Source organism: Drosophila subobscura, chromosome J (genome assembly GCF_008121235.1).
Source record: "Drosophila subobscura isolate 14011-0131.10 chromosome J, UCBerk_Dsub_1.0, whole genome shotgun sequence".
In the NCBI taxonomy this organism is placed as follows: domain Eukaryota; kingdom Metazoa; phylum Arthropoda; class Insecta; order Diptera; family Drosophilidae; genus Drosophila; species Drosophila subobscura.
Window position 1 is genome coordinate 5,429,505 of NC_048532.1, and position 26,973 is coordinate 5,456,477.

Consider the following 26,973-nt stretch of genomic DNA (forward strand, 5'->3'; position numbering starts at 1 on the left):
GAAAGAGATCAGAGATTATTTGCATAAAAGTGATCAATAAATAATTATGTATATTTCAAGTATAAATATATTTTGCTGATTGTTGTAAAAAAAATTAATGATGGACAGAGTTTTGTTGGGGAATATTGTAAACGATTCAACAAGAACAGTTATAGCATTGATGGCATTGCGAAAAATGGAATGGCAAGAGACAAAAATTAGGTTTTAGGCCTGAATGTTTAGATCACTTCCTCATACTTCCAATTTTTAATATTTAGTAATCTTTCAAAAACCGCTAACTTGTTGAAAATTTTTACCATTAGCATTTTTTGAACAATTTTAATGATTATCTTTTACTTACACTTGGAAAAAACAGAGACCTATGTGTTTGCAACAATATTTTGGGCAGCTCCATAGCGCCTAAGAAACGAGAGAGAGTTGAAAGGAAACCTTCCCCTTAAGGACCAGCTCTATAAGGTGATACAGACAAGTTCCTTCGAGCAACTACTCTGACAATATGTATCTACCAAAATGTATTCTTCCGCAACTGCACCCAGCAGAGCTGTTTCTAAAAGCTAAAAGTGAAAACCAAATTCGTGACGAGATTTGGAATCAAGAATGCCAATACAAAATAAACTTAGGCTCGATTATTTTGTCGTAGTTGAACTGCTTCCAAAAAAAGTACCCACCGCTGCTGATGCTCGACAGTTTCCCTTCCTTTCCGCATTCGAAATGATCTTCCCATTACAGCGCGTTCAAGGGAAGTTTCCCTCCATTTAATTTAATCACAGTTTTGTCAAGCTGCGTTTAACTTTCTAGATCCATCAAGAAGTCACTGAAGTGACTGTGGTGGGGCCCAAGCAACGTTTTCAATGCCACTTGGTTGCAGCAACAACAGCTGCAATGGCAAGCAACTATTACATTAGACCGACCATAAACCATGATGGCCAAAACGGGCGCCCCTTCCATCTGGCAAGGGGTTTGCTGTTGGAAATTTTCAATTGAAAATAATTTTCCGCTGCCCTGCTGCCTGACCAGACGCTAAAACTCGACACTGGCGCTTCATTTGACCCGATTCTGCTACGACTGGTGGCTGCACTTCCTATGGAACAATCTGGCAAATAGAGTCTAGATCCCATACGACTGCTTATAGGGTTCTCGAACTCAGCTTTATAGAGCAGCTTTTGATGTGTGTCGCCTTGGTTCCGGTATCCAGAGCGCGTTTACAGCCATTCTTCTCACGCCCAGCACTGGGGCCCAGCGCCTGACCTTTTTACGGTTGTTTTGTTCGTTTTTTAGGTGTGTTTTCGTTTATGGTGGCCGGTGTGGGTTTTGTAATACGGTTACAGTTCATTTTTAATTTCAGTTTTGGGTTAAAAGCCAGAGAGAGAGAGAGGCAGAGGCATTCATTGACTTCCCGCTCTGCTTGCAGCGACCGCCAAAGTGACAGATCAGATCCTGACACACATATCCAATAACTGAAGCCACTGACCATAGGGTGTTCTCCAGTTCCTGCACTCTCGTACTCGTTTCGACAACAATTGTCAGAAACACATTCGGCCCAGAAACTGCTGCCACTATGTAAGGCCCCTCCAACTGGTTGACTCATGTAGAGCGCTACAAAACAACATAATTATTGTACATATTATAAGCCAGATACGAGGTGTATATGGGAAGCATGGGCAGTACGCACACTGAAACTGCAATACCCTAAAACACATCTGAAAATACAAGTATTTATTCCAACCAAAGACAAAAGGTTTCTTGGGTTCGTTCATAAGTCTTGCAAGCACAAGTGATCTCATTGCTGAGGAACATCCATCAGTTTCTGGTTCTTTTACTAGAAAGAAAAACATATTGGAAGTTGTAAACTTTTCTCACAGCTTCAGATTGTCTGTTCTTTAAAAGTAACTCGCAAAAAACGAAACACCAACATCCTAGCATAGTCAATCAACTTCCATAAGAGTTGGAGCAAAAAAAAAGCTACAACAGAAATAATTAAAGAAAAAACTGCGATACAATGCGGAGCAAGACCGAAACCAGTTTAGGTGGAGCATGCATGGTCCCCTCCCCAAGATGGATGGATGGATGGAACGATGGATTGTTGTGTGGAGGGGCCCCGGCCCCCAACAAGAGCGAGAGTGTAAGACAATAAAGCAGCTCAAGAACACTCGATTGCAAGTGTGTGTACCAAAGAGTGGTGGAAACTGGAAACTGGAGATGCAAGAATTCCATGCGGATGCCCCACAAATGATCAAGGAAGACCCCGCCGAACCCTTCCTTCCTTCCTCATTAGTGACCATTAAGAAGCGAAACCCAAAGAGATTGATCTTCGGCGGAAGCGCGGAAGTTTCACTCTTTGGCAAAGGAAACAGCCAGAAACACAAGCCAGAAAAAGTTAGTTACGCCTGGTTAGGAAACCATCTGAAAGCTCAATTTGGTAAATAGCCAAACAGTAGCCACTAGACAGCGACGTACATAAACTAAAGACCACGCAACATCGGCATTACGAGGAGGTGGGCCTGGGCCACCACTTCAATGATGCTTTGAGGCCGTAGTCGTAGTCGTAGACGGAGTCGTATTCTGTAGCTGTAGCTGAAGCTGAAGCTTGAGATGGCCACTAAGAACAATGGGCCAAAAGGGGTGCTCGCTCATCTTCACTTTGGCCCGGTCGGTAGGTCGGTCGGGCCACTTGAGGCGCTCATTGTGCATGTTATGCTGGTGGGGGAGAGTGGCCCATGGCTATGTTTTGGTTTAGTATCACGCACTAGACCCGTCCGTCTATGTCTGTCTATTTCCTTTCCTTTCACACCGGTCCCTCCCTGTCATTCTCTTTCCATTGTTGTTGCGGTTCTTGGGTGCCCAATTGTATACCCTTCCGAAGCTAACAATGATTTCGATGAGCACTACGAGAAGTTTGCATCTACGACAGCAATTATATTCTGAAACTTCCTTTAAAGAAGGAACGATTGATCTTAAGATAATTTAAACCAGCCCTCTGTTGTTTTTAAAACCGTATCAAATTCTTGTATATATGTAAAAGATCTTGCAAGTGTATCACAAGCTTCGGGCTTTATAGCCAGACTTCCCATCTTGTGGTTGTTTGTTTGAGTTCTTGTTGCTTTGCCGTTGCATGTAAATTTTGCATTGAAATATGTAGGTACATAGTACATATGTACATACATACATACATATTTTTGCATGCATACAAATGTATGTATTTACTCGCATGCACATCGTGGTTTTTGGAGGTCCAGGTCTGTATCTTCTCCACCTACCTCCCCCTACAGCCATTCATAGGGCCCCTATGCGAAGCTACGCTCGGCTCGGCTTCATTGTTGCTCACTTGGCCGCTTTCGTAAGTCAGTCTCAATGAAAATCCAACGCCAAAGAGCATGAGCTTACCAACAAAGTACGTGTCGGCTAAGAGCGAATTGGAAAGAGAGTTAAAAGCTTAACTCTTAAAAGTAAACACAGCTCAAAGAGACAGACAGAGAATGAGAGAGAGAGGGAGAGAGAGAAGGAGAGAGAGAGGGAGAGAGAGAAGGAGAGAGAGAGAGCAGGTAAAACTGTACAGAGTTGTCAGTGCATCTGATTTGCATCAGTCTGGTAAGAAACATATTTTTGTGTATGTTTGCAGATGTAAAAATATTCATATTAATATATTTACGTGCATATATATGTTTTGTACATTTTTTGTGTTAAAATATTACATTATTCTTGAACCAGAAAATCTACAAAATCTAAATACTACTAAAATAAGTTCATATCGTTTTCCTAATAGAATGTCAGCCCCAACAATACAAATCTAATCTTCAATCGCAGTTAAATAATTAATTAACTTTTATCTCCAACACCCCCTAGATTGCACACTTACGACCTACCGCTTATCGCAGTTACCTTGTAACCAATAATGCATTCGTAGTTGCTTCATTGGATGAATCTAATATCTGCCATGCACTCGACAGCTCTAAGCCGGAACTAACTAAGGGCCCTCTCTGTCTCTCTTTGCAAACTTAAGAGAGTATCCGGCGGTGCTGCATGACACAACTACTGCAGGTACGGGACAGCACAGGCTGGACTCTTTTTGAGATACCAAATTTAACTCTTGTGGAAATTGTGCTAAACAAATCAATTTATTAAATACTCTAGACTTTTCAGCGGCCAAGGCTAAAGCCATGAATTCAATGACGCAAAGCACGAGAGAGAGAGCGAACGTGAGAGAGTAAACTTAGGAAAGCAAAGAGCGAGATAAGCCAACTTACTGTAAATTATACCATGCGTTGTTGGTTGTTGTTGCCAAGCTACGAAGTTTACCCCAACGAAGGTGCTTCGCTGTCGCTCGTCGCTTGGTTACTCATTTGTTTTGCCAATTTTCGTAGCATTCTGGCCAACAGCGGAGCAACGCGCGATTCAGTTAAAACCGAACTTTCGCGCCAGTCAGTCGTTACCAGCACGCCCACGCGTCGTTCGTCCGTCGACACCAGCATTGTGCTTGAGTAAAGAAAGCCACAAAAATCGTAACCAGAGAACCGAACCGAAGCGGAGCGGAGCGAAGCGAGCCAAATCGAGAGCTGAGCTGGGCCTCACGAAGCGCGCGTTACACGGTATCGGGCATCGGAGAATCGGAAGTTGTTCTGTTTTGGAGTGGAGCGTTCATCGTGACCGAGGTTTCTGCCCCCTACCTGCCCATGTACCTACATACGTCCATATGTATATTATTGAAAAATAAACCCAAACTGAAGTTCATTTGCGAAAGTGGAAAGTATCTAAGAGATACTTTCCGTTTTGGGAGAATTAATTAGAGTAAATCCCATGCAAAGCGCGCGTTTATTTTGTTGTTTTGTCAATAATACGCCAAAGTCGGACCCAAATCTGACACATATTACGGAAATGCACACAAAAAACGGTTGTTGTGCCTGAGTGTGTTTGTGAATTGTGTGCTTGTGTTGCTAACCAAAAATATAACGAAAACGAAAACAAAAACTACAACAAGAAAAAAATGTATAAATGTTGGCCAAAAACGTAGCTTCAAGCGTATTATATACAATATTGGCTTAAACAACAAAGTTTCTGTTGCTGTGTTGCTGCCAACTGCAGCAGACCGTGAAGTGCTTGCCAAATGAATTTTCCATTTCAAAAATCCAAAACTGCGAAAAAAATATAAACCATTTAGAAATTTTTACAACACTTATACTGTTGAGGCAGATAATACTGAGGACTTTAGCCCCAAATTGCTCTATTGACGTGACAAGTGTGCTGAAATGGTGTCTGTAGGCTCCCCATTATCTCACCCATGAACCTGTATATAGAACACTGATCCTAGGTGGTTAGGCTTAACAAGGCAGTACTAAATATCCACTAATAACCCTTTACACAATATCATTATTTTTGTAAATTATTTCTTCAAAGCTCACCATTAATATCGCATCAGAATAATATCTGTAACAATATAAATATTCCCCTAAAAAACAACCCAACCCAACCCTTAACCCGTAAAAATTCCCCAACGTTCTTTAGGCTATAACAAACCCCTCTCCTGTTGTGGGGATGGGAACTAAACCCCTCAGAGTTACCCAAAACGCATGCAGCTTAAGCTTAGTTAACTAAAGACGGGCTAAACAGAATTCCATTTTATATTAACCCTCTTGCTTAACACTGTAGATACTTATATGTCATCACCATTGCACCGTCCCCCTGGTGAGACAACCCCTGTCCCACACCTAACCCTACCAAAATTCAAGTAACCGAAAACGTGCTTGCTACTGTTCAACGTGACCAGCGCTCCTTTTGGCTTTAAGCCCAGTTAATGTGCTCAAAGCGAGGGTTAGCCCCCTCTCTGTCTGTACGAATATCCCCACCATGCTATACGAATGCTATAATTCTCATTAAGGCTATGTACTTACTCGTATTTCTAACCCGTATTCAAACTGCAGTTAATATCGTCGTACGTGGGTGCTGGAATCACTCAAATCGTAGCTAAATCTCGACCTATGCTGGGCTGCATTTGGGGGCAGCTGCTGCCCATGGAAATATGTTTGGTACTGAGTCCATCATCGTCTTGCAACATCCAAAGCAACAACAACAACAACTACAATTACTACTACTACAACAACAACAAAGTCATCTGAATACCTAACCTCGAAAGAAAAGCGATCAAAATAACACCCCAGGAAATCAACATAAATCTAAAACAAAAACCAAAAACCAAAAAAACCGAAACAAATCTTGCATCTAACTTTGACTCGCTCTCCCCTGTGTGTGTGTGTGTGTGTGTTATGTCTGTTTGCTTGGTTTCTTGTTGCTCGTAATACACCACCAACACCACCACTACCCTGCCTGCCTGCCCGCTAACGATCATGCATAAACCAAAGCTAGGTAATGCTATAACTGCTGCCGCCATTGCCTCATCTATATCGACCAACAACAACAACAGCAGCAGCAGCAGCAGCAGCAGCAAATCGAAACGGGCACGTCAATTCAGCAAGCCATCATCATTGATTGGCGGGGGAGGAGCCGCTGCTAGTGAATCCCTCTACGACCATCATTCATCACTAATTGGCGACTCAATTGATTTAGAACATTACATCAGCGCCATGGAGGCTCGACGACACGACAACGAGCCGGATGTTTGGGCACAACTCCAGCAGAAGGAGTCGGATATCCTGCTCGCCGCCGAGCTGGGCAAGGCGCTGCTCGAGAAGAACGAGGAGCTGGTCAAGCAGCAGGAGAAACTCATTGAGGATTATTCAGCCAAAATTGAGGTGAGTTACTGTTCGATTTTTATTTGGGAATAACCTTAAAAATTTTAAATAATATTCAATCCTTTTGAGACTCTTGCCACTTGTGTCCCCGCCATTGAAAAATAGCCTTTAATTGGGTAATTTTGATTGACTCATCGGGCGATTTGCATTGATGATTACAGGCATATGGCTTCCCTAATCCATACATATTATTTATACATGCATGACCTCTCCACTACACATTGCTCATATTCCCAGAACGGGAATTAAATTATTCATTTTGATATTGATTTTTTTGCCACACACCTGTGTTCCTTTTTATCCACCAGTCTACGAGTGCAGCTCCCAACCGCTGTCCACTGCAATTGAGCGGGAGGGCTGGGGAGAGTGCGCCATTAAATATTTAGACAAACAAAAGCGGCTGGGGACTGTCCCAGGGCATGGCATGGCGTCCAAACGGTTCTCTGGACGATGACAAATGTGCGCAGTAAACTACTGAACTATATATACTGCATATATCACGTAAGGCTATCGATTTTTTGTTGTTGAACAGCAACACTCTCTGGAACGGTTAAATTAAAGTTGAAACTTGTCGCAGCTTTGTTTTTTGCTTTAGTTTACTTTTTCACATGAGTTTTATCAGGCACTTGGCTGATAGCGGAGCAGCAAAGCAAAGTCTGTTCATAACACCTCAAAAGACCAAAGTTTTTTCTGTCTGCTGCTCGACCTTGAACCGGGTGTGGGTGGGGCTGCGGTTGGTTGCTTCGCACCTGTTCATACACCCTGAAATACTCGAATGCTAGAATGCCAATAGAAAGAAATAGAAATTCCCGATAGGCAAACACAAACACCAACACCCGCTCCAGCTATCACTCGAAGTGAAGTTCAAGCCAGGGCTCAAGTTCGGGGACGTTCATTAGCATATTACTACCACCAGTTTTCCTTGTCTAACCAACTTCCTATCCCTAACAGCAGATAGTTGGGCTAATGTACTTTTGTTGACCGAACCCACAATGTTTTCTTATCAATTACACTCATTGGCTGCTCGTTGCTCGCTCGTTCCAAACCTCCTACGACAATTAATGGAAATTCAATGGAGGGAACCGAAAGGTAAACGGACTACCAGGAAATGCCTGGAGTGGAGGTGGAGACACACCACCAGATGGTGTCAGTAACCCAAACAGAGGACACAGCAATGCGTTGAACTTGAATCCACTTTTCTGTACTGCGTACACATTTATTTTTTTACGAGTAGTTGGTGGCTGAGGCGTGACTTCATCTTCAGTTGGAAATGAAAGTGCGAAGGCCAATTGCTGGGGCTGTCCACGTAATATCCTGTTAAATCATGTCAGTGGGGGACTTAAAACTGCGGCTTGAGCTGATGTAAATATTGATCAACTTTCAGGAGTTTGTTTTATTCGAAGCTGCTTTTCAATTATCCTAGCATTCAAACCAAAACTATTAACTTGATTGGTAACCTTTTCATTGGAATTCCCCAAATACCTGTACAATTCCCATGTTCCATTTTCCATTAACAAACTTTTCGCTTTGGCCTAATGAAAAAGGCAGGCCCCAAAGGTCAGCCAATTGTCATTTAAATTATTTCGTTGTCCATTCCATTATTGTATGATCTCTCCCTCTCTGTCTCATTCTATTTGTCGTGTGGCTGGCGCATAAATCCCTTGGATTTTGTCACCTTGACTTTACCTCATGGTGGTCTGTGGTCGGTCTTTTCATATAGCAAGTGACGCGGCCACAACTTTGTTCGTTTGTTCGCTTTGACTCACTTTTATTCGCGTGTTTTTGGCAATATGCAAAATTTTGTTAGTCTATCTAATTAATTTCTATAACGTTTTGGAGCCCACAATGTCACTCCAGTGTTCCCAGCCAGTTGTGTGTTGTGTGTGTTGTGTGTGTGGTCAGCCAGGCCCATCTACATACACAACGATTAGTGGAAGGCCCAGTCTATATGGCTGACTGACGTAATTAGACTGGTGGTCCGCTCCGTCGGTTGGTCGGTTGTTGTAGGTGTTTTTGGCTTTGGCTATAACTTTAGTTGTAGCTTTTTTTTAGTTGTTGTCGATGTGGTCCGAAGCTCGCCCATTTTTTTTTGTGTTGCTTTTTGCGGTCTGTTGAAGCGTGTGTGCCAATTTACGAGCATTGGCTTTTATTTTTAGCTGCGATTCTGGATTTGCTTTTGCATTAACTTTTATATGCCACCATACTATAATATTGTTCTGTGCCCCAATCTTGTATGCTAATTAGCCCAGAGAGGCCTTGGGGCATATAGAGCATAGATTTTTGGTCATTTGAAGGGTCTTGAGGTTGGCTTAGGGCCTAAATATTTGCTGTGAAAGATTTAAAAAGGAAATCCCACACGTTTCGTTCAGTAGAATATCAGCTGAAACAGGTAAAGATCTACCTATATATAGAATACGATACGCGCTCGCTTTTGTCTTTGTGTTCCAACATTCTTTAACAATATTGTAAGCCATTTATGTAGCTTTTCCAAGCCTTCAACAAGAGTACTATGGCTAGTATCTAGTTCACAGACAATCACCCCGAATAGCACCCAACTGTTGACCATTGTTTGGCTACCAAAACGTGTTTGCTACGCCCAAGTCAGACTCTAAAACTCGCTTCAAGCGGGGGGAGGAACAATTGAGCGAAGGGGAAAATGAAATATATTGGAGCCAGGCATCCCATTGTGGTTTATTTTAAATCGCTCGTTTATCACGATCTACCAATTGTTGCCATTTACTGCTTGAGAAACTTAAGCCCAAACTCCGACTTAAAAGTGTTGCAAATGGCAACCGAAAACAAAATATATAATTTTCTATGTGGGCGTCTGTGTTGTACGGTTACGGGGCATTTAAATAATTCAAATCTTTGCTTGCCTTTTCGAAAGTCTACGCCCCTGACTCTGTCACCTCCTCTCACTCTGACTTTAATAGCTTTAATAATTGTTGCACTCAAGATGGAGGTGTTTGTTTATACAATTACTCAGCAGTTTGGAAGAAACTTCTTTTGTTTCTATGCGAACTTGTTTTTCCAATGCATATTTTATTCATTACAAAACAGAACATCAGAACATAGGAACGATCTCTACAAAAAAACCAAACACAAATTTATTTATTGATCACCGAAGGGTGTATAAACTTCGTTGCGTTACCAAAGATATTTTTCATACTGGTTTCTGTTTGATTTATATTTATATATCTCTAGCCTGGCATTGGTTCAACTGGTTTTTGTGTAATTTATTTAACTGCTCTTAGTAGAACGGCCAAGAGACAATTGATTGCAATTTGTTCTTTGTATCAATTACGTTTTTAAACTGCAATCTTCTACCCCTCTAAACAAAGAATGGAAAGCTAATGAAAACGTAATTTCATTTAAACGTTCTCTGATTGGCCTTGATGGGCGGTTTGATTGCTCAAGTCTTTCTCCCCGAACAGGATATGGTTGAATATAAGTTATAGAAAATGGAAGTGAAGAACTATAATTAAAGTTTTAATGAGAGGAAGTTCCACCGATGAAGGAATGTACAATGGTTTCTCTAAGAACTAGCAACTACTTAGGTTTTTTCTATACACGCGGATAGTATCGGATGTCAATCATATTTTTGCTTCAAATTAATCTTAAATTATCATTTCCTGTAGTCGATCATCTACTCCGTACAAGTTTAATCGATAATGTGCAATCGCATACGCTGCATATCTGCAGTTACAAATGTAAAACCATCCGTAGCTTCCCCACCAATCTGAACGAATCACGTACCTCAGTATTACTCGTATAATATCTGCGTGCTTCTTCCGCCTTTCGATCGAGTCACACGCCCACACGCCGCCGCCCAACAACTCACTCGACTGACCATGCCGAGCGTGGGGGCGGATCTCTCGAGGCGCCCCAGAACAGAGCACTTTATGCTTATGGTGTTGCCTCTCACTCGAATCCACCTACTGGACACCTACTGCCTCCAAAGGTTAGATAACCGAAACGCGTTCTACATACAAATGCTGAGGGGAGTTAGTGGCTGGAGTAGCGGGGCTGTCTCAAGTGCTTGCCAAAATCAAATTTCATATACGAAAATACATTTATAAAAACTCTCCTCACGTCGTCCGTCCACGAGTCAGGTTTTTTGATTTTTAGGTGAAGTCATCAACACATTGTGGTTGCTGTTCCAACGATTTATCGACTGCAAAAAGAGGCAAAACAAATTTCAAAATTAACTAATTTGCATGCGAATAATACGGGCTATAATCCACACATACATACACATATTCCTACACTATATGTATGGATATCGTGTCCATCGGATTTGGTGCAAAAACCAGTTTGATCAATCCGCTCAAGCACAGAGCTGCTTGTAATCTTCTTTGATGAGTCAGAGACCTGAGACCGAGACCCGAGACTGAGTGGAGCTCATTGGGAACGAACTTACTGAGCATTTCTTCAAGTACCCGCTGGCCTCTTCTCCTTTTGGCCCGATTCGATGTACTCGTATGCAAATTCATTCACTTCACGCCACGCCACAGAACTCTGTTGGATTGTTTTCTTGTTAGATTATGGTTTTGGCTGTATATACGATCAATCTGGGGTATGGGTATGCGTATGACCCTTCGAGGTAGGAAATTGAGGTCGTTCGACATAGTTTTGCTATGATTATTATTGGACATTAGCCAGCAACGTCGCCCCATTCGCATTCGCATTTGCTTTTGGCCAGTAATAGCATTTCTTTTTCGATTTATGGATGGAATGGATGACTGCTTTGTTTCCCATTCGTCTGCTTCTTGCTTGCCTGCTCGTACTCGTACTCGTACCTTCTGCTACCTTCTTTCATTCCATGTTATTCCACGACAAATTACTTTCCTTATTGGTCAGTCTGCCTTATTTCCCACTTCTTCACTGCTGCTCCTCGTTCCATGCTTTTTTCCTTCTGTTGGTGTCATAGGGGGGAAATTGAGTTTTTAATGCGGATTTTCCGGGTGGGCACGGTACATACGTACTACGTACCCTTTTCCTTTCCATTTGCCTGGTAATGAGCTTTATGTTAAGTCTTGACAAAAACTGTTTCAAGCGGGGCTTGAACTGCTCTCTGGAATTGTCCGTATGTAAATAGCTCTCCTTGGATACTTCTTATTCACGAAATTTGGCCATCAATGTTTTTTTTTGTTCACTCGCAATGTGCTTTTTCGGACAGTGTTGGTCAATGCTTAAAATCAGCTGTGGTCAGGGCTTGAACTGGTCGTGTCAGTGTTGGTAAACATCCTTAAGATGCACAAAAACTTTGCCTGGAATTATAAATAAGTTGTCCCTTGGTTCAAATCTTACTGGGGATAGGGGTTTTCTATGCCTTAAAACTTTCATCTAAGAAGAATTCTCGTATACTTAATCTTCTTTGTTCACGGTTTTTTGTTGTGTATGTGGCTGTGGCCATGGCATGTATTGGATGGTCAGTTATTAACTACAATTTAATTGTCACAGTCTCTGGCTCATCAAATTGCCCGTCTTGGGCCAAGATGGGAGGCGGCGGCCTTCAGGCTTCATTCACGATCGGCTAACTGTTGTTGAATGTACAAATGGGGGGCTTGCAGGAAGCAGATCGAGCGCAAATTATATTTAATATTGGTTTGAGTTTTACATAATCGATTTGGCGATTCACTTACCCATCATATTAATCGCAGAGCGACGTGGAGTCCATGAACCAACGGCATCCATCGTCCGTCACTGTCAAAGACCATTGATGTGAAAATTATGATGATAAGTGTAACAAAATTAATAAGAGTAACTGCAAAGGAAATAATTCGATTCGTAGCGGACCTGACAAGAAAATTATTAACCAGCAAACGATCGCCTGACTTTGACTTTGGCTAGGGCTACGGAAAAAGAGCGGATTCTCAGTCTGTGGCTTCCACAGCAGTTTGTGGCATCTTCCAACAGCCCATTGTTGTTGCAAGACAATCCACACAATGCTACAAAGTACACAGTAGATACTCGTATGTACGTACTGATGTTGTATGTACACATGTACACATAATTTTATAAAATGAATTTTTGTTGTTGTTGTGCCCATCCGTCCCTACCGATACACACACAGATACACCAGGCAGACATATACAGAGGGAGAGATATGTTTAAATGAATTGCTGAAGGTGAAAGCATTTTCACTTTCCAAAAAGCAATTTTCGGTGTCAAAGCGATGCTTGGGAACAATAGAAACCGACTTGATAATGTCGCCAAAAGTCTCCCAGTCTGTGTGGAATAGCGAATAAAATCAAGCTCCACCTTGAATATTTTATGGTTGAATTTGAGATAAGTGAATGATGATATAGGAGTTGAAATCTGACATATCTGGATGGTTTCTTTATGTAGAATATGTGTATAACCAATCGCTGACTACACGATGGTTGAGTTGAGTGTTTGCCTTGAAGCAAAGCCAATACTTGCCCTTTTCTTTGGCAGCTGACTCATTGACAATTAATTAACAATATCTCACCACATATGAGAGTACCCACCCAGTCCCTGCTCTGTCATATCTCACATATACTATGTATGTACATATCAATATCTGTATGTATCTCTGCGTGTGTATACATTGCTAATTGACCAGCTTTCATTGCAATAATAAATATATATGTATACAGGCCTGAATATACATATACAAATTTTCTGTTGTGTGACTAAGAGCCTGAAAACGAATCGGCCAATTGGCGAATTTCAAATGCCAATACAAATGCAAATAAATATACAGAAAATATTCATGTCTATATGGCCATCGAACGTTAGCATGATGACAATTATAGACGATTTCACAAAATACGATACTCGTAATACCCAGAGGCTGAACCCCCATCCAAAATCCAAAGGCCTGAACCCCGCTGAAGGGGCAAAACTTTTCCAGAGACTCACGCAAATCAGATAACGAATTCGAGTGTCGGCCAAAGTGGCATAAACAATATGCCCCCGAGGTCTTCTTTGCTCCTCTGCCTCGGTGGTGGACTGGTGGTGATGGGAACGGCAGGGGGGGACTCGTGCCAATGACAGTAATTTATGCACCCAACGAAACGTTCGATTCAAATGACTAAACTATAACCAGGACTGGGGAATTGTTAATTGCAAAAACTGGCTGATATGTACAATGTTATCTATCGCGGGGAGAAGTGAGAGGCGACGACAGAAGTTCTAGGGATAAACCGCAAATGTGTCAGAGATGTAGGGCATATTTTGATAAATGTTTTGTTATTGGGGGGCGGCATACGAAAAGTCTCTTGGGACGGGTTGCAGTCCGACGAGGGATATCCGCCAGAGAACAATGATCGAAGAAACATGTACTCGATGGTGGAGTCTTCATACCCTGTTCACCGCACACTGTTGGAATACGAGAGGTACATTTGTACATACTTCCATCTAGTTAAAAAGATTAGATGCTTGTAAGTTAAAATTATTTACAACATACATTCCCAAGGTCGCTATTGTCAGCTACGATTAAAAGGCAATTTAATGACCAATTAACAGATCATCAACAGATCAACACATCCCAATACTTTTGTACAAACTGATGAACCTTGCAGATCTTGCACAATCTCATCTTCGACCGAACGAACGAACAAATCACTCGTAAGCCGCTTTGAACAATGCTGAACATCAGCAAAGATCGAATTTAACCAATGTGTCGGCTGGTGACTCAGACGACCGACAGAGACAGGTAAACGATCGCTCTACTGAGCATGCGCAATGCCAAGCACAGAGAGAGAGAGAGAGATCGAAAGAGAGAGATGGAGCAGTTGAAATAGAAACACTTTAAGCTGCAATCGAAACGGTTTTTGTCTTTGATTTTTTCTACAAGTGTGATTTCTGTGTGTGTTTGTGTGTTTTTGCAAGTGCTATTGTTATGTAACGGCTCTTTCGGCTTAACAGTACTTTTATTCGCATTTGTAGCTTATTTTCGGTGATTCACACTAAGGGTATTCGCGAGACTTATTTGGTGTCAGTTGAAGATAAATAGACAAAAACCAATTCAACGTGCTAGTCTCTAAGGAGTGACAAGCGTAAATAATGTTTGTGCTTTTAACATAAGGAAGGAAGGTTCCTTCGAACCTTACACCCAATATAGGAACAACCATCCAACGCTGAAGAATTTTTCTTTCCTTTGATTAAATACCGGGAATACCCCGCACATTTCCAAGCATTTCTGTGTCTCTTTTTGTCTTTCTTTGCACCGACATATGTAAGTATACTCGTACATTGCCGTTGCAATTAGCGGCTCGCTTCCCTGCACCATTGTTTGCGTAAATGTTTCACCCACATTCGTATGAAGCTCTCTCTCTCTCTGCCCGTCACTGTACATACAACATACATAGTCCCAGGAAACCATTTAGCATTACAGCCTGAGAACTAAGTCGCCTGTCACTTTGTCTTTGGGCACTGGCACTCCAATTTGTTTTTAACTGGATAAAAGGTACGAGGCAGTAGTACGTAGCATTTGCAAGCTGCTATACGGAGTATCGTGTAAGCGCAGGCTGTTTGAGTTATGGACAGATTGCCTCATACCATGTATATTTCCTTAGCTGCTGGTGGAGCGGAGCTCGCGCTCCCTCTTTTTCTTCGCTGGAACTGCAAAATGTTGGAAAACAACAAAACACCAACAAATTAATGGGTACGACATTTGCGGTGTATTTTTCTTTGACTAGGAACTGTTTTCAAGTCTCTTATCCTAATGAAAATCAGAGTTAAAAGTGTCTTCTTATAAAACACTGTAGCGACATGGATTTATCGGTAAGTGTTGCTCAACTTTGAAAATCAGCTGTGGCATAGCTTGCCCAAGTTGCGTCAGTGCTGATAAACATCCTGGAAATAAACAAAACTCCACCAAAATGTTGAAGTCCTCCTTTTTTGTTATTTTTCCATACGTTTTTTTTACAAATATCCGGAAATATCAGTTATGTTATTGTTCTTAGAATAATTATGATACAAGTGTTGAACAGGGATCGAATAAAACAATTGTCCCCACTCTTATTGCCAACTAACCTGCTAGTTTGTCGGCACAAGACATGGTGCTGAGCGTTAATTCTCATCTGGCTGCCACAACCGAACCGAACACACAAACGTCAGTGGTTCAAATGCTAATAATGATAATTACATAATAGCATGCCCAGCAAGAGCCTGCTCAGGATTTTCGGACTTCAGCAACCATGATGGTGAGCTGCTCTCGCTTTTCAATGGACAGAAGTTAAGTTAAGCTGAGTGGAAAAGGAGGAGGACTTGAAGATGTTCAACTGGTGAATGCCAATGATCCTGATCCCTCATTTCGCATTTAGGAATTGAACATCGTTAAAGAGATAATAAGTATAAAAGCAAAAACTGGACCCAAAAAAATAGAAAAACTATGTAAAATGAATAAAAAAAAAACACATGTAATTTTTTTGCTGCAAAAGCTCTTTAATATCTTAAACATTCACTAAAACTTGCGTTTTACAGCCAAAAGTCTGCTAGTGCAATCTGCTAACCACCAATTAATCAATATTGACTTTGGATCAAAACTCAACCTTACAATAAATTGTGGCAAAGCGACCACAAAACAAAGAAATATTTATATTGCATGTATATTTATATTCGCTTTAACAACAGGGAAAGCAGTAGCAAAGCCAAAGACACGAGAAAAGCTATAAAACATGTCTTCCCCATACTTCCCCATAATTAGCCCATAAATATAAAGATTTTTTCTTAGCGAGAAACAAGCCAAGAGCAGAGCCATAGCCACAGCCACAGACAAGGAATTATATGGAAATAATCTTGTAGTAAATGTTTGAGCCATTGTTCTTGGGCTGACGGTTGCTCTTGGCCTGAGCTCATCATCAACAGTAGCAGGGGAGTCATAATCTTAAATCTCCAACCAGCTACCCTCGGAGCAGCCATCATTATGGAATAGAGCGGGGGCACTACATTTATTCTCTTTTGAAGACCCTGAGATGACCGCTTGGTTGGCTCTGACTTGATGGCTTGATGGTCTGTTTGGAAATCTTTTTTTCGGGCATAGTATGTCATAGCTTGTATAGTTTCAGTTTTTATATTTATTTGTGGTAGTTAATCATTCCGAGTATGTATAACTAAAAGATTAATGACACCATTGAAAAACATCTGTCATTCAACTAGGAAGTTTTCGTGGTGCAAAAATATAAATTTATTTATTTTTAAATTTGTATTTCATTTACAGAGTTATTAACTTTGGGAGAGTGAAATGTTTTCCAAATTTAAAACAGCGACACATTTTTGGGGTCAATTAGCAGATGAGTAGGAAGTGAAAGAATTAGCAGGAAAGAAGCAACAGGGAAATACATTTGCATAACTTTAAAATAAATAGACCCTTTACGATCTTTGTTTTAGCATTATTTTTAAATTAATTTTTAAATCAGTTTTGATCGTATTTAAAATGAAATCACTCAACCTAAACAGATTTTTGAGGGCATTTATAGCAACAGTTGTAAAAATTCTCCTTTGTGTGGTTCGGGGTTCATTTACTTGCGTACAGTGATAATTGTTTTTATATATAGCCCAAGCATTTTTTTGTGTTTACACATACAATGTATGTATGTATGTATATTCATTTTTTGGTTAATAATAATTTTCGCAATATTATTTTGTTGTTGGCCGCGCGCGTCATTAGCGGAGGCAGCATAATTAAAAACCTCTTAGCCGGCAGATCTTCAGGGGGGGTTTTGAGCAGTGTGGGCTGGGTAGACAAAAGAATTGTGCCTGAAAAACAAGAGACGGCATATTGTGTAAACAACTAAAAGAGAATAACATCGAAAAAATCCATGTTGAGTATCTTATTTGGAAATATTTAATTACATGACGAACAATTAGAATGTGAAAATTTCAAGAATTGTTTGGAGATGTGGACATGGAGAAGCTAGATAAAGAAACTATTCAAAAAGCTTGTTAAAATTACACACAGAAGTGCTAATCCCTCACCTAACAACGATTGTAGAAGCTGTATTTATTTTGCCATTTTTTTTAGTACTTATTTCATTCTACATGTGTACTTCTCCATCTTGTTTCACTGAGCTTCTGTAAGCGCTTAATGCGCAACGGTGACTAATTGTTAAAGCCTTCTCTGAAGGCACCTTCAGCCTAGCCCTTCCCCTCGACATCAACATTCTTCTCCTCTGCCACGTTTGATGTTCCTCAGACTTTTCTCTTTTTGGCTGTGTGTAAGCTTTGTTGACTCGACACGAGATCGGCCAAACAGAAAGTCAAAAGCCCACTCACTGTCATATCCAGAGAAAGATAATGTATCTCTAGCAGCCGTACAAATGTACATATGTATGTATGTATACCCTGCCTGCCCCATTTCAATGTCTGATCGTCTCAGATGTGTGCGCATGCGCAGTGGGCGTCACATTTTGCCGCAAGTACGAGTATTTATGGCCTAATAATTTTTGCTCCTCCACACAATCTGGATCTAACTCGTGGAGGTAAGTGAGTGAATTTCGGTGCACTTCCACAACTGCTTACCTCATTCCCGTTGCAGAGTTACATACATATGGTTGAGTATACTCTGTCATTCCGTCAGCTATCTGTTGAGCGTTATCAGAGGAAGAGGCGATAAGTTTTCCACTTCATTTTGGCCATGTTTCGCTTGTGTCGGCGATAAGATAAGAGCAAAACGAGAGACAAGTGCAGCGATTTCGATTCTCCCCCAATTATTGTGGCAGTGAGTCATTCGAGTGGGGAAAGGCCTATGTACATAAATATGTATGTACATATGTCTGTATAAATATCCAAATATTTGGCAAACAAAACATAAAGACTTGTTAATTAATCATAATTACCGTTTCCCAGTTTAGTTGCTTTTCGTGTCACATTTAAGGTGCCGCCAAAATTGCGACACTTAAAGTTTATTTCCGTCTGCCCCATGGTATGGTCCCATGTCTTTCTCTGTCATTGCCGCTTGTTTGTCTCGCCAATCAAAACCAACCCACAAAAATGGCAATCACCTGAGGACAGACGCTCCCCCACTCATCTTGAATTCGGTTTAATTAACTGTCTCTCGAAATCTTTTTCATCTTTGAGGCATTCCAAGCCAAAAATAAAGCCCCGAGATAAATACAAACGAAATTTGCTTGCCCAATTCTCTGGCGTTTTCACAATTTCCTCAACAATGGGACGGGTATGGATATGCCTGAAAATCGCTACAAAAAATATTGTCAATGCCAAACACTTGAAATTACATTACAAACAGTGAATGTCGATTTCTTTGCATTTTACTTCGAAATTAGTGGGTTTGGGTTGGGGTTGAGACCTAGGGGCATGATGTTGCAAAAAATACTCGTGCGGTGGTGCAAAAAACTGGAGCAGAAAATGTATGGCAAAATATTGCCAGATTTATTAGGGCTTAATAGAGGTTTTGTGGTTTTTAATAAATCAAACACTGCATTGAAATTACTTACATGAAATGGGATTAATGGCTATTTTTATAGGATAATTGGCAAACAATTAATATAAAATATATTACATATAGACAAATCTTGCTAATTCCCATATGGAAGTTGGGAAAACTCTTTCTCATCTCATGAAGTATATTTTCGATCCGGGCTTGACCAATCTTGACAATCTTTGATGGGTTGCCAATTCTGCACTCGAGCGGATCAAATGCCAAGCAATAGGAGTACGCAGAGTACGAGTATGAAGAAATAGTGTACAGTCCCCCCACTAAGCCCTGCAATTGTTGTCAACCCTTTGCCACTCACCATGACCAACTTTCAGAGGTCTTCGTTTTGTTTGGTAGCCCGTAGTACCGCATCCAAATCCAAGGGCACTCGAAATTGCATTGCCTATCTGCCAAGCAACCCAAAACCAAACCGTACCTCCGCCGAACAATGGCAAAGATCAGCCTTTTGCCTTATTGTGGCATTATTTTGTTTATTATTATAGTTGCTCGTTTTATTTTTGCTACTTCTTTTGGCGGCTCTTTACCATTCGGAGGGAGGAGAGAGATGGAGAGAGCTCTGGCTGTCAGTCAACTGTGCAGCAGAGGCTCCAAGGGGTGCCACGCCCCATTGTTGACTGCGACATGACCTTAGGCGCATAAACAAACTCTTGGGCCACAACACAAACACACAACACGATTGTTGGACTTGGTCTATAATTGTTTTATGACTTCAAAGTTAAATTTGTGAGCCATAAAATGCATGCGGATGTGGGGGGTCAATGATGTTCTCTGGTGCATTGCCAATGAATTCCGAGAATTTTGGTTCCGGGTAACACGATAGCTTCAGGTTTGAGCACAAAAATCAAGCAGGACTCCATTCCAGTCCTTTCCCATAATGGTGACAATTGAATTGCTGAGTGTTCAGCAGTGCCTTACAATTGAATTGATTTACTGTTTGATTGCTATCCGGTTGCAGTGTGGCGAAACCCAGACTAATTACAGCATTTCACACTCTAAATGGCTGCTCTGCGCTGCCGTGCTCTGCTCTCCCGCTCTTCTTGGCCAAGAGTGTTGCAATAAATTAGCTGAAACAACGGGGAGACTTTTCACAAGACGCTTCCCCCGTTCGCTGTTGTAGCTGCTGCTGCTGCTGCTGTTGTTACTGCTGCTGATATCAGCGATCATTAATCGGTCTCTCTATTTAAATGAGCTGAAATTAGTTACAAATTTGTGTGGCTAAACGTGCAATTTGCATAATTTGTGCGCTACATTTTGTTGTGTTTTGTGGCATGCCAATAAAATGCAATATGCCATTAACAATTACAATTTTAATTGTGAAAAACTCTTGTGAAAACGGAAAGTTGAACGTTTTTCCTCGCCATTTCGCTGCAGCGAAATGCAGCTGTTTGATCTATGACCAAAGAGGAGGAAAATGCTACCAAAGACTCGAGGTAAGTGCGTTTGGGAATGTTGCAACTGCAACAGATATGAGAGTTTATATGAACACATGTTCATACGTACCTACATATCAGACCCCTCCTTATACCATGGTCAAGGCTGCACAATGAATGTGAACTGGTTCGGGAAGCGTGAACAATAAATTACATTTTTTTGAGAAATTAATTAAAAGTACAATTTGGGCGGCGGCTACTTGATATGAATGGCCGGCCACACATCTAACAAATAAAGAAAATTAGGATGATTACTTTTGCGCCTTGGAGCTTGAAGAAATTAAAACTGAACAAAATAATTCATTTTGGTTTTTATCTTTAATTAGTTGTGTGGGTAATGGGCTGCTTGGTGGATGTGCAACGCCTAGGATTCTATATGCTCTCGACTGCAATAGTGTCAAGGATAAGTCTTATTCAAAATCATAATTCGCAAACACCGTGGAGATGACATCAGGCGCCTGCTCCATTCCCTTTGTGCACAGAATTTAGCAATTCAAATTTCAAACCGAATGTTTATTAATAGTTGTACTCGTCGCTTAGGTAATATCCATTCTTTTGACCTTCGAAACAATAGTCTTTTTACTTCTACAACTGCCACAAGACAAGAGTCAGAGCCGGAGCCGGAGCTGGAGCCTTGTCAACTCATCGGCGGCTCTGAGCGCAAAGCTCATTCAAGTGAGTCATTTCCCGAGTCTGCCCGCACGCCTCTGGCACGATTCTAGGCAGGCCAACGTGACTGTGCCAGCAATGTTGCTAATTATTTTCAAAATAATTATCGAATGCATTTTGCAGCTATGGCGGCACGCTGCTTTCAACACCCCACTTATCAGTGCAGCGGAGGGGAAGCCATTCAACCTGATGATGGCTTTAAACACTTGAAAAAGACAAGCAATATTCTGCAATACCCAAAGGTGGCAATTTTGAAGATTTTGGAGTGGAAATTAGTCAGCAATTATGGTAGCACAAAACATGTCGATTGAGTAGTGTATTGAAAAGAATCGCTGGTCATCGTTTTTTTACACTTGAATCCAATACAAACCCTTTAAAAACAGCATACAGAATGTACCAGAAATGTCTGTTTAGGAACTGTTTGGTAACATCCACTCTTTGTCATTTTAATTGAATGTTTTAATGGGTACAACATTAAATTTCCTATTGCATATCCAACTGCTTAAGTCGTCATGAGGCAGAGGGCGTGGCATTTGCATAAGTGCAACACAAAATATGTAAATGCAAAATGCCTTCCTGCAATGCTGTGCCGCACATTGATGAGTCACTCGGGGCAGGCACCTGTCGCTCGTCGTTTGTTTTGCTTTCGATGTCACCTAAGCGTGTCAATTGCTTTGGCATTTCCTGCACAGAAATTTCGCTGCACAAATATTTATCATATTCATACCTAAAGGAAAATCAGCAGATAATCAACAACAATTCAAACGCCTCTATACTTGGCTGGTTGGTTGACAGCAAAGTGGGTCGAGTTACGTCGCATTTGAATAAGAAATCAACACAGCAGAAACAGTGGCAGAAACTAACCAAAGACTAGATACCGGCTCTGGGGACTGCCTCAAGTGTTTATAGAGATCGAGATGGGGATGGGGATGGGATACCATAGTGAGTTGTGATCATGCAATGCAATGTAATTAGCTATGAAAGAAAACGAGATCCGAACACACACATAAATACGTAATAAAATTAACGCAAAAACAAAACTCTCGGCTTGTCCATCGTGATATTTGAGGCTGATTTTGTTGCGTTGCGCATTTTGTTTTCCTACAATTAAAGTCTGCCCCGTGATTTTGTTTTGCTTTGAATATGTGAACTCATTTTCTCTGTGGCGGCGTCTGGCAACCGGCGGCCGGCGGCTGCTGTGCCTGATGGCTGATGGCCACTTCCGTTGTTGGCTGGTGGTGCTGCCTCTGTTTGTGGCGGTGGTGCTGCCATCATCAAAACATTTCATTGAGCGTGAAATAGAAACAGAGAAAGTATGTACAATAATTGTATTTCTGTTTCTCTGTCGCTGGCAATTGCAATTGTTTTTTTTTTCGCTTTTCTTATTAAAGTTTTCCATTGTCTGGGCCGGCTGACTGCTGTTGCAGTTTTCCTTTTGGTTTTGTGCTTGCCTTGCAACGACTCTTGCGGTGTTTTTTTTTTGAGTTTTTGACTGTCTGCAGTTTATGCAAATTGCTCGCCATTTTATTTAAGCTTTTCATTTACTCTTTTGTCGCTCCACTTTATTAGGTTTCTGTTTATATTCAGTTTTCTCGTATTTTTTGTCTGTCAACCCGCTGTTGACTTCTCAGATTTATTGCCAGCTAGTGATTTTTCCCAGTCCCCTACGTGTTGGCTGCGGGTCTTCCGCCTTTGAGTGCTGGGGTGGGGGCGCGATAAAGAAGCTGCAAAATGATTGACGGGTTTGCCCCGTGTTTAGCTCGCGATTCAAACGGCGCAGGGCTGGCAACTGCTCGCAAATTGAAGGTCCAATTATCGATTAAACTTTGCATGCAAGTTTTCAATGTCTCCGCAAACCTTGATCCAAAAAGGTCGGTAACAGACACACGGGAGACACACATACGCCTGCCGCCTGCTGCCTGTCAATTATTCAAATTAGTTGCTCAATGCAATGGGTAGCACTGGAACTGATCGGCTATCGTAGTTCCAGGCAGGATCTATCGATTGTTCCACTGGGAAGGCCAGCTGATGTGCTTTTAATTTATTTTTTTAGTTTTTTGTGTGTTGTTGCACCGCTTTCTGCATCTGGCGCTTAACAAAAGAGAAGAAGTGAAAATCCAATTGCATTTTAATTCGAGTGGGAATTTATTGCTTTGGATGGGATGCCACTGCCACATGCCTCCGCCTGCTGTTGGCCGTTGGATGTTGGCTGTTGGCTGTGGCCTCTTGTCTGTGGTGTCAAGAGTCGTTGGCATTGTTTGTCGTTTGTTTGGGAAATTTTATTAGGAGTTTTTTTGTGCACAGTGTGGCCAAACTGATGGAAAACCGCAGACAAAGCGGGCGTGGGGCCGCAATTAAATAAATTAAGTGAGCGGGAGGAGCGCTGGTGGTGGCAGGGCCAACTCTTACATTTCGGCCAACCTGCGGCAAATTGAAAATGCAAATAACTAAGCAGCTAAACAATTAGCCGTCGAGAGCGCTGAGAGCCTCAGCCGCTGCCTCAGCCGCTGCCGCGTTAACCTTGCGGTTTTGCCTGGTACGTGCACATTGTTTGCCTTACTTTCATTGTCTGTTGCCTTGCAAAATCAACAATAGCTACGTCATAGAACAAACAAAAGTCGAGATGGCTGTGGTGGCGGTGGTGTCACATTGTGCAGTGCAGTTACTAATTAACTTTCATTTGTTGCCCCTTCTTGCAGAAACTTGAACAGGAGAAGCACATGCTGCGGCAGAAGCTGTCCATTGCCGAGGACGAGAGTGATCAGCGTGTGCTGGAGCTGCAGTCCGATCTCAACGAGCTGAAGGAGAAGCTACAGACCCAGGACACGGCCATTCGGCAGGCGGAGAAGGAGAAGACCATACTGATTGACGAGCTGCAGCATCAGAACACACGTCTCACGGAGCAGATACAGGAGGCCCATGCCACCGAACTCAAACTCAGCGCACAGATACAGGAGCTAAAGGATCAGTATCACTACAGGAACAGCAGTCTGCAGGTTGGTACAGGAGGAAATAATACCAGGAGTATCGCAGTTCCTTAACTTACTTGCGATTTATTTTTGCCAGGATCATGTCAACAGTCTGGAGTCCATTAAAACCGAACTCAACCTCACCACCGGCAAGCGGCAGGAGCTGGAACGTCGCCTGCAGCACGCCCAGGACGAGAAGGAGAGCCTCACCTCATCGCTGGAGGAAGCCTCCGACAGAATACACATGCTGGAGCGACACGCGCGCGAGCAGGAAACAAAATTAGAGGTGAGCGAATACAAAAAAAAAAATAAGAAAAGAAAAGAAAAGAAAGAACAACAAATCAGAATTGGCTTTATCACGTCCCAGCCACGGAATCGTGATCAGTTTGGAGTTGACTGAAGATTATTTATGAGCCAAGAGCACCCACTGCGCAGTTTCTCAAGTGCCTGGAAAGCCTTATCTCGTCTCCACGTCAAAGAACTGAACTTTCTTTTTGCTCTATTTACTGCAGTTCAGATTAAACTTCACTGTATACAAATTAATGAACTTGGATGGGCAATATTCACACTTGTATATTTGTTATTTACAGACCACCTTGCAGGCCTTGGAACGCTCCCAGCGAGAGAACAATGTCCTTAGCGAACGCTTGGGCGCCGTAAGTTCTGAACTTCTACCTCATGGCCACATGAACTAATCAACCATTAAGCCCTACTAACCCTAACTAAATTCTCTAACATTTTCCACGGAAACTAACCAATTCTCATAGCTACAGATTCGTACAAAATACTAACTCAATTCCAAACCCTAACCCTACAGGACACTAGCTCCAGCATGCCTGGAAAAAAGAGTCTGCAGTTTGAAATGGAGTGCGACGATGACGATGGCAGCTATACGGAGACGGGAAAGCCCAATCATATGTGGGTGGAGGCACGCTCCGTCTACATACAACTCAAGTCCCTGGTGGACTCTCTGAAAGTGAGCCATGACGATGACTCAGGTGGGTACCAGGAACTTCTACTCCATCCTCTGCACATCAGCTAACAACATTTCGTACTGCATAGGTCTCAACTCTGACATATCGCTGGAATTGGAGTCCATGGACAACACGATCTCGAGCACAGAGCGCAATGATGGCGAGCACATGGCCATTGAGTTCCGACAGGGCATGCTGTCGTCCATGTCTGATGAGCTGACGCGGCTGCTGCTCAACCTGGATGCGGGCAACTTCAAGAAGATGCTGGACCAGACACGCAACCTTGTTCTCGAGCAGGAGGATGAGATAAAGCGCAGCCATCAGCTGATACAGCAACTGGAGGCGAAGGTGACCGTGACCGATGTGGAGCTGCAGAATGTGAAGGAAGAGCGCGATCAAGCACGCGGAGATCTGGAGGATGATACGAATCGGGATGAGCTGCTGACGAAGGCGCAAACGGAGCGCGATGCGGCCAACGGGCGACGCACCAAGGCCGAGGTGGAGCTGGCCAGGACCCGCGTCGAGCTGATGCAGGCCAACAGCCAGCTGCTGGAGTCCATCCAGCAGAAGGTTGAGCTCTCGCAGCAGCTGGAGCAGTGGCAGATGGACATGCATGAGCTGATCGACGAGCAGATGCGCTCCAAGCTGATCAACAATCGTCGTGCCCTGGCCACAGAAACCTCCACGCCTCCGCCCAGCAGCAGTGCAGCAGCCAATCTGGCCAAGCGCGTCTCTAGCTACAAGCTCTGGAGTTTATTTCAGCGGTAATTGGACAAACCTGACTACGCGCTGGAAGGTCTATGCCACTCTCATATTCTTAATGTAGAGAGAGTGCAGTGAATAAGCTACATTCATATATATTTTTAATATTTATACACACAACCAACCAACCAACCCAGACACACACAAACGAGAGTCCAGGCATAGACATAGGCATGGAGGTCGATCGATCTATCTATCTATTAAATGTATTATCTATTGTACTTGATTGATTGTTATTTGTATGTAAATTGAGGCATTGCATCGCCCTTCTTCTGTTCGTAGTGAAATCTGTCTAATTACGCTTTATTAATTTTAAACAAAACTTACCACATACTATTCGGTATGATTATTATATGATAATTATTGTAATTTAAACCTTACTCTCGTACCTATGTTTACAGACAAAACACTCTCTACCCCTCTGCTCTATCTATACCCCGTTTTAGTTTATCCAGATTCCTTCTGAATTGTTAACTGATAATCAAAAATGAAAACATATCGCGCCTTTTTGTTCGCGGGCTTTAAAAGTTCGTTTATGTTTACACATTTGGCCTTTGATGAGTCGCAACATTGGCTCCCTTGACAGACAATAGAGGACGGAACTGTGGCGACTCATCAGAAACTGTACGTAAGCAAATCTAAGAGTAAGTGAAGCATTTATGTTATAGCAGATATGTACGTACTATGAATATATGTATTTTTCATACTGGCAACCGTAGAGGGCGCAGCTGATAATTAAAACTGTGCAACAGACAAAACTTGCCTTAATGAACGGACAATGAAACGGAAAGTTGAACATTTTAGATTGTTTAATTAACATAACTTACCAATAAACATAAATAAACATAAACATACCAATTCTATTCGTTCCAGTGTTCTGTTCAATGTTACCGCTGCTGACATTTTTCAACACTATCAATTGTTCACCTTACTTCCGGTTTTTCCACACTGCCGAATATTTTTGCAAAGTTTTGCCAAGTTTGTTTTATTTTGTTA

The 26,973-nt window shown here is 42.0% G+C and overlaps 1 protein-coding gene across 2 annotated transcripts; it reads left to right on the plus strand.

Annotated features, from left to right (window-relative positions):
- The first annotated feature begins 4,384 nt into the window (after window positions 1-4,384).
- LOC117893152 (bicaudal D-related protein homolog) lies at window positions 4,385-26,823 on the plus strand. 2 transcript variants are annotated; one of them, XM_034799612.1, is made up of 7 exons: window positions 4,385-4,649; window positions 5,916-6,743; window positions 23,972-24,268; window positions 24,339-24,527; window positions 24,832-24,897; window positions 25,059-25,239; window positions 25,304-26,823. In XM_034799612.1, exons 2-7 carry the CDS (start codon window positions 6,339-6,341, stop codon window positions 25,981-25,983), a joined length of 1,818 nt encoding a protein of 605 aa, XP_034655503.1. In that variant the 5' UTR covers window positions 4,385-4,649; window positions 5,916-6,338; the 3' UTR covers window positions 25,984-26,823. The 2 variants fall into 2 exon arrangements, with proteins under 2 accessions (XP_034655503.1, XP_034655504.1); XM_034799613.1 differs by having other exon boundaries at window positions 4,386-4,649; window positions 6,559-6,743.
- The last annotated feature ends 150 nt before the right edge of the window (window positions 26,824-26,973 follow it).

Coding starts and splice junctions, on each gene's coding strand:
- LOC117893152 (XM_034799612.1), top strand. CDS start 6,339: ATGCATAAACCAAAGCTAGGTAATGCTATAACTGCTGCCGCCATTGCC. Junction 24,269..24,338: donor ACAGGAACAGCAGTCTGCAG/GTTGGTACAGGA, acceptor TATTTTTGCCAG/GATCATGTCAACAGTCTGGA. Junction 25,240..25,303: donor GAGCCATGACGATGACTCAG/GTGGGTACCAGG, acceptor CGTACTGCATAG/GTCTCAACTCTGACATATCG.